General features: G+C 61.2%; 1 protein-coding gene across 1 annotated transcript in view; it reads left to right on the top strand.

The window, feature by feature from the left end:
- The window catches only part of BTBD2 (BTB (POZ) domain containing 2), an 8,699-nt gene extending 2,022 nt beyond the window's left edge, over positions 1–6,677 (top strand). Inside the window, exons 3-8 of the mRNA XM_011997430.1 lie at positions 1,959–2,064; positions 2,586–2,783; positions 4,973–5,165; positions 5,883–5,970; positions 6,151–6,297; positions 6,477–6,677. Of these exons, the coding sequence (XP_011852820.1) occupies positions 1,959–2,064; positions 2,586–2,783; positions 4,973–5,165; positions 5,883–5,970; positions 6,151–6,297; positions 6,477–6,638 (894 nt within the window). The 3' untranslated portion in view covers positions 6,639–6,677. The remainder of the gene's footprint in view (positions 1–1,958; positions 2,065–2,585; positions 2,784–4,972; positions 5,166–5,882; positions 5,971–6,150; positions 6,298–6,476) is intronic.
- Positions 6,678–7,149: the final 472 nt, after the last annotated feature.

The following is a 7,149-nucleotide window of genomic DNA, read 5'->3' as shown; positions in this document are numbered from 1 at the left end:
AACATGGCGAAATCACGTCTCTACTAAAAATACAAAAATGAGCCTGGAGTGGTGGCGGGCACCTGTAATCCCAACTAGTCTGGAGGCTGAGGCAGGAGAATCGCTTGAACCTGGGAGGCGGAGGTTGTAGTGAGCCGAGATTGCGCCAGTGCACTCCAGTCTGGCAACAAAGCGAGACTCCAGCTGAAAAAAAAAATGTGTCTTGGACTTTTCTGTGATACTTTAAAAAGTTACTGGCAGGGCGCGGTGGCTCATGCCTGTAACCCCAGCACTTTGGGAGGCCGTGGAGGGAGGATTGCTTGAGGCCGGGAGTTCTAGACCAGCCTAGGCCACATAGGGAGACCCCATTTCTACAAAAAATAGAAAAAAGGTACAGGCTGGGCACAGTGGTTCATGCCTGTAATCCCAGCACTGTGGGAGGCTGAGACAGGCAGATCACCAGAGGTGAAGAGTTTGAGACCAGCCTGGCCAAATGGTAAAACCCCATCTCTACTAAAAAAAAAAAAAAAAGAATTTTCATAAATTAGCCAAGCATGGTGGTGCGTGTCTGTAATCTCAGCTACCTGGGGCACCAAAGCAGGAAGATTGCCTGAGCCCAGGAGGTTGAGGCTGCCGTGAGTGGAGATGGCGCCGCTGCACTCCAGCTTGAGTGACAGAGTGAGACCCTGTCTCTCAAAAAAAGTGAAATAATTTTTTTTTTGAGACGGGTTTCTCTTGTTGCCCAGGCTGGAGTGCAATGGCATGATCTCAGCTCACTGCAACTTCCGCCTCCAGGGTTCAAGCGATTCTGCTGCCTCAGCCTCCAGAGTAGCTGGGATTACAGGCCCCCACCACCACGCCTGGCTAAAGAAAAAGAAACAAAAAAAAAAGAGAGAACTTTCCGTCTCTCTCTAAGGAAATGTCAGGTAGACAGAGCAGGGCCGGGGATCTCAGGGGACCCCAGTTGGGCTCTGTGCAGCCCAACGGGTGGGAGCTGGGGAGGTCGTGCAGGCCAGGGAGGCTGAGAGGAGGACATGGGGCCAGGACAGGTGGACGGCCGCTTGGGAGCTGTGAACTCCTGGTCGGGGGTGGAGGGCGGCCAGAGGGGACAGCAGCACTAGGTCCTCCAGTGGGCTTCGGGGGTCCAGCATCCTGGAAAAGACCCAGAACCTTCTCCCTCTCCAACCTGGCAGGTCAGATGCAGAGGATCCGGACTCCCAGAGGGAGGGGTTTCTTGTCCGGGTCATCTGTGGTCGTCTTGCCGGAGGGGCCTCTGCCTGACCTGAGAGGTGCCTGGAGTTCACGCCCCGAGCTTTGTCTTGTGGCTGCCTCAGCCTCCCTGCTCCTAAAACCACTGCAAACCCGCTTGAGAGGTGTCCTCAGGGGGAATGCCTGCAGAAAGGCCTGCCCGCGTCCCTGCTGGCATAGGCCCTTCCAGCACCTTCCACTAACAGCCGCAGTTTCCCTGAGAGCACAGGCGATGTCCAGCTCTGTCACCTGTCAGGAGTCGTGTCTGCTGTGTGTCTTGGGATGGAGCGGCCAGGGACATAGCCCCTCCCACCACAGGTGGCCAAGGGCGTGTTGTGATCCGGAAGCTTCACCGGGTCGACCCTGGCCGCCTCACCTCTGCCTGCCACTCGGGGTCCTGGGCCCTGCTGCCCCCCAAGTGCAGCTGCAGTGCCCGTTTTGCCTAAAGCAGCAGGCCCTGCCGACAGGGACCTGAGCATCTTTTTCTTCCTTCCTTGGCCTCTGAGGTCCTGAGAGGGAACTCCCCAACTCTCCCGCCCCACTCAGCGGTCACACAGGGGTCTCTGGGCCCACGGCAGGGCCGGCCTGGTGGCTGAGACCCCGCTGGCTCCTGGCCACGCTCAGGAAGGCCTGTGCGGTCAGGGCTGCATTTAAGCCAGCTCCACACTGGGGATCTGCCGAGGGCTGGGTGCTGATGTCCCTGCCACGCCCCCATCAATGTCTCTCGCCAGGCGCGACTCTTCGATGAACCACAGCTGGCCAGCCTGTGCCTGGAGAACATCGACAAAAACACCGCAGATGCCATCACCGCAGAGGGCTTCACCGACATTGACCTGGGTAAGGGTCCAGGAGCCCAGGTGTGGGAATCCCAGCAGGGCCTTGGCAGGAGGGTCTGGGGATCGACAGTGGGAGCTTTGGGCCTGGGGGTTCCCTGGGGGAGCTGCACAGGTGAGCTGGGGTCTCACCACTTGCAGTGGGTCAGGAGCTCGGGTCCAGCACAGCCCCAGGGGAGTCTGGGGCCTTGGCCGGGAGGCCACAGGCCAGACCCCACCATCCCAGCTGATGGTGACCATCTCGTCCGCCGATGGCCCATGGTTTTGACTTTGTTGTTAAACAGCTGTTGTCAAAGCTACTCAAGTCTGTCCTTGTGGCTAAAAGCAACCACAGCCTAGGAAAATGAAGGGGCATGGTCATGTGTCGATAAAGCTTTATTTATAAACACAAGCACAGGGCCAGGTTTGGGCCACGGGCCATAGTTGCCAGCCCAGCTTTAATTGTTGGTCCTCACGTTAGTCTCACTGCCTCCTGCAGGGTGGGCAGGGTGTCATGTTCACACAGCCCCTTCCTCCACCCCGCAGACACGCTGGTGGCCGTCCTGGAGCGTGACACACTGGGCATCCGTGAGGTGCGGCTGTTCAATGCCGTTGTCCGCTGGTCTGAGGCCGAGTGTCAGCGGCAGCAGCTGCAGGTGACACCGGAAAACAGGCGGAAGGTTCTGGGCAAGGCCCTGGGCCTCATCCGCTTCCCACTCATGACCATCGAGGAGTTTGCTGCAGGTAACAGAGCTCAGGGGCTCAGGGGCTGGCTCGAGGGGGAGTGGCACACAGGTGGGCACCTGGGTACCGAGGATAGCGCCCCCAAGTTCACTGCAGAAAGCCTGGCAGATGCCTGGAGTATAAAGATAGGAAGAAACCTGGCTTGTGAGGGCACGTCTACAGTCTGTTAGCCCCGGCCTGGCTGCTCTGTCCCCACTGTACGCATTGCCAGTCCCCCGCCCCCCATGTCCATCCAGCTGTGTTTTGGTGGCATCTCCCCAGGAGGGAAGGGAGTCCCCGTCTCGGGCTCTTGTGCTACCTGCTGGTGCAGGTACCAGTGTCCATGACAAGCCCAGGAAGGCTCTGACATGGCCGGGGCAGCTGTCGTGCTCCCATGAGTGGGCCTTGGGGTCCCCTGCTGCAGGGCCTGGCCTCTAGGGTGACGTGAGGGGCAGCCCTAATGATGCCTCCTGCCCTCATGTGGCTGCTCACTGCCTGACGCCATCCAGCTCTTACGTTCCATAAGGGGCTGGGACAGAGCCCTGTGGCTGGTGCACACTCGCCGTCTGGCCTTCCCCAGGTCCACACGGCCTCTGCTCTCGCTTGACTGAAGGTCGCCAGACTTAGCAACAGGGTCTCAGTCTGTCGCCCAGGCTGGGGTGCAGTGGTGCAGTCACAGTTCACTGCAGCCTTGACTTCCTGGGCTCAAGTGATCCTCCTGCTTCAGACTCCAGAGTAGCTGGGATCACAGGTGCCACCACCACACAAGGCTTATATTTGTATTTTTTGTAGGGACAGGGTTTTGTTATGTTGCCCGGGCTGGTCATGAACTGGGCTCCAGCCATCCTCCCACCTCGGCCTCACAAAGTGCTGGGATTATGGGCGTGGGCCACCAAGGCTGGCCAGATATATACTTTTTAAGAATACAATTGTTGATCAGCCAGGTGTGGTGGCGGGCGCCTGTAATCCCAGCTACGCGGGAGGCTGAGGCAGGCAGGAGAATCGCTTGAACCCAGGAGGCAGAGGTTGTGGTGAACCGAGATCGTGCCACTGCACTCCAGCCTGGGCAACAAGAGTGAAACTCCGTCTCAAAAAAAAAAATTGTTGGCCAGCCTTGGTCATTCTCACGTGTAATCCCAGCACTTTGTGAGGCCAAGGTCGGGGGGAATCACTTGAGGTCGGGAGTTCGAGATCAGACTGACCAACAGGGTGAAACCCCATCTCTCCTGAAAATTCAAAATTAGCTGGGCGTGGTGGCGGGTGCCTGTAAACTAAGCTACGCGGGAGGCTGAGGCAGAAGAACTGCTTGAACCCGGAAGATGGATGTTGCAGTGAGCCAAGATTACGCCATTGCACTCCAGCCTGGGCAACAACAGCAAAACTCAGTCTCAAAAAAAAAAAATTGTTAACATTGTTTATTCAGTTTTGATACTCAGCCTTCCTAATTCACTTAACCCATAATGGTCTGTTTTTCGCCAGTAATTAAACTGTGCGTTGGGCTGGCTTGCAGCTGAGGGATGCAGAATTGAGCCCACCTTGGCTGATGAGTGATTAGGTCTCAGGTGGGCGGGGCTGCTCTCATCAGAGCAGAGGATGCTCACCGTGTCCCGGCACTCCTGGGGGTGGATGGTGGAGCCTCAGTTCTGCCCCTCCCAGCCACCCCTCCCTGCCCAGAGCCCCTTCATATCCCATGCATGGCCCTTCTGCCTGTCACCTCTCCCCACCTGGATTAAGAGCCTGGCTCTTGGAGCCTGCCTGGGCTGTGCTAGCCATCACCCCTGGGGGCGTAAGCGCTTTGGAAGGGGGCCGCCTAGGCCCCACGTGGAGAGGAACCCCCAAGGCTGTTTCTAGAAGCCAGGGCTGCAGGCTGTGGGGTACAGGCCTATCGGGGAGCTGCAGTGACCCTTCCCAGCCAGTGGCCCTGAGAAAACAGGCAGTGGAGCCCCGCCCCTCCCACAGTGAAGTCACGGGTGGTCCCTACGACGGGGCCAGACCCTGAGACATCGCCCCTGAGTGAGCGTATCTGTCAGCCTCTGGTCTCTGCCCTGGGACCTCTCTCCAAAAGCCCAGGCAGCAGGGGCCGTGGCTGATGGCTGGTCCCCTGGGGAGGGGCTGCCCACGTCCCTGCACCTTGAAAGTCCGACGCGGCCATCTTAGGGAGAAGGAGCGTGTCCTTCCGGGCCCTCCCCCACGCCCTCACTGTACCACAGGCCCAGCACAGTCGGGCATCCTGGTGGACCGCGAGGTGGTCAGCCTTTTCCTGCACTTCACCGTGAACCCCAAGCCGCGAGTGGAGTTCATTGACCGGCCCCGCTGCTGCCTGCGCGGGAAGGAGTGCAGCATCAACCGCTTCCAGCAGGTGGAGAGTCGCTGGGGCTACAGCGGGACCAGCGACCGCATCAGGTGGGGCTCGGGGTGCAGGTGGGGGGCGCCGGGCATGGGGTGGAGGTCTCAGGGATGATGGGGGTGGGGGGAGCCGGGCATGGGAGTGGAGGACTCAGGGATGCTGGAGGTGGGGGGGAATCCGGGCATGGGGGTGGAGGACTCAGGGATGACGTAGGCGAAAGGGGGCCGGGCATGGGGTTGGAGGACTCAGGGATGCTGGAGGTGGGGAGGGTCCGGGCATGGGGGTGGAGGACTCAGGGATGAAGGTGGCAGGGGGAGGACGGGCATGGGGGTGGAGGACTCAGGGATGATGAAGGTGGGGGGGGGGTCCGGGCATGGGGGTGGAGAACTCAGGGATGACAGGGGCGGGACGGGGGGTCCGGGCATGGGGGTGGAGGACTCAGGGATGAAGGAGGCAGGGGGAGGACGGGCATGGGGGTGGAGGACTCAGGGATGACGGTGGGGGGGGTCCGGGCATGGGGGTGGAGGACTCAGGGATGATGAAGGTGGGGGGGGGGTCCGGGCATGGGGGTGGAGAACTCAGGGATGACAGGGGCGGGACGGGGGGTCCGGGCATGGGGGTGGAGGACTCAGAGATCATGGAGGCAGAGTAGTGCGGCGGGCATGGGGGTGACAGGACTCAGGGATGACAGAGGTGCGGGGGGTGGGCCAGCCCCAGCTCACCTTAGGCTGTCCCTGGGCATCCACATGGCTGCCTGTTATCTGCCACCACAGGTTCTCAGTCAACAAGCGCATCTTCGTGGTGGGATTTGGGCTGTACGGATCCATCCACGGGCCCACCGACTACCAAGTGAACATCCAGGTACCCGTCCCAAGCTGCCTCCCCCGGCCGCACTCCGGCCCATGTCCTGTCCCCACCTCCATGGAACCCTGGCCGAACCCCCGGCCCTGGTCCCTGCACTGCCCACCCTGGGCAGGTGGGCTGGGCCTCGAGGGGTCCCTGTCAGCCCTCCCCAGGCCTGAGCCTCCCACCTCCCTGCAGATTATTCACACCGACAGCAACACCGTCCTGGGCCAGAACGACACGGGATTCAGCTGCGACGGCTCAGCCAGCACCTTCCGCGTCATGTTCAAGGAGCCGGTGGAGGTGCTGCCCAACGTCAACTACACGGCCTGCGCCACGCTCAAGGTGTGCTGCTGGGGAGCGGGGTCCCTCCGCGGGAGTCTCTGGCCCATCCTGAGGCCCCCAGGACACAGCCGACACTCTCCAGACGTGGCCACCCTGGCCCAGTTGGGGCCTCGCCCTGTCCACACCTGGGGCATCCCGGCCTGGAGGTCCTTGACCTCACTGTACCCCATCCCCCACAGGGCCCAGACTCCCACTACGGCACCAAAGGCCTGCGCAAGGTGACACACGAGTCGCCCACCACGGGTGCCAAGACCTGCTTCACCTTTTGCTACGCGGCCGGGAACAACAATGGCACATCCGTGGAGGATGGCCAGATCCCCGAGGTCATCTTCTACACCTAGGCTGTCCGACAGCGACACCGCCCCCCCTGTGTGGGGAAGGCTGGGGCCACCCGACACCGCCCTCCCTCTGTGGGGACCACTGGGGCCCCGAGGTCATCTACACCTGGGCTGCTCTGCCGTCGCCCTCCCTCCATGGGGACAGCCGCAGCCCCAGGCCATCATCCGCTGCTGGGGCCCCCCACGTGGTGCCAGGCCCAGTGTTCCCCCGGGGCCATCTGTCCAGTCCACGCCACCTTTCTCAGCATCAGGAAGGGGTTGCCCTGCGTTCACCACCACGAGTGCGGCTGCTGGATCAGGGCAGCCAGGGAGGTGGCCGGGTCAGTGGCCAGGCCCTGTGGAGACAATCCCTCAGGACTGGGGACAGGGCCCACAGGCCCGCCGCTCAGGGCGCCTGCCCACGTCGTCTGACGGCGATACGCAGCGTCCCCATGTTTCTTCACTGCACATTGCAATGCATTTGCGATTCCCATTTCTCTGCTAGGAGCCAGCCTGGTGGCACCGCTCCCAGAGC

The sequence above is a fragment of the Mandrillus leucophaeus genome, unplaced genomic scaffold (assembly GCF_000951045.1).
Source record: "Mandrillus leucophaeus isolate KB7577 unplaced genomic scaffold, Mleu.le_1.0 Scaffold54, whole genome shotgun sequence".
In the NCBI taxonomy this organism is placed as follows: Eukaryota; Metazoa; Chordata; class Mammalia; order Primates; family Cercopithecidae; genus Mandrillus; species Mandrillus leucophaeus.
The sequence above is the reverse complement of the archived record's forward strand: the minus strand, read 5'-3'. Positions and strand labels throughout refer to the sequence as shown.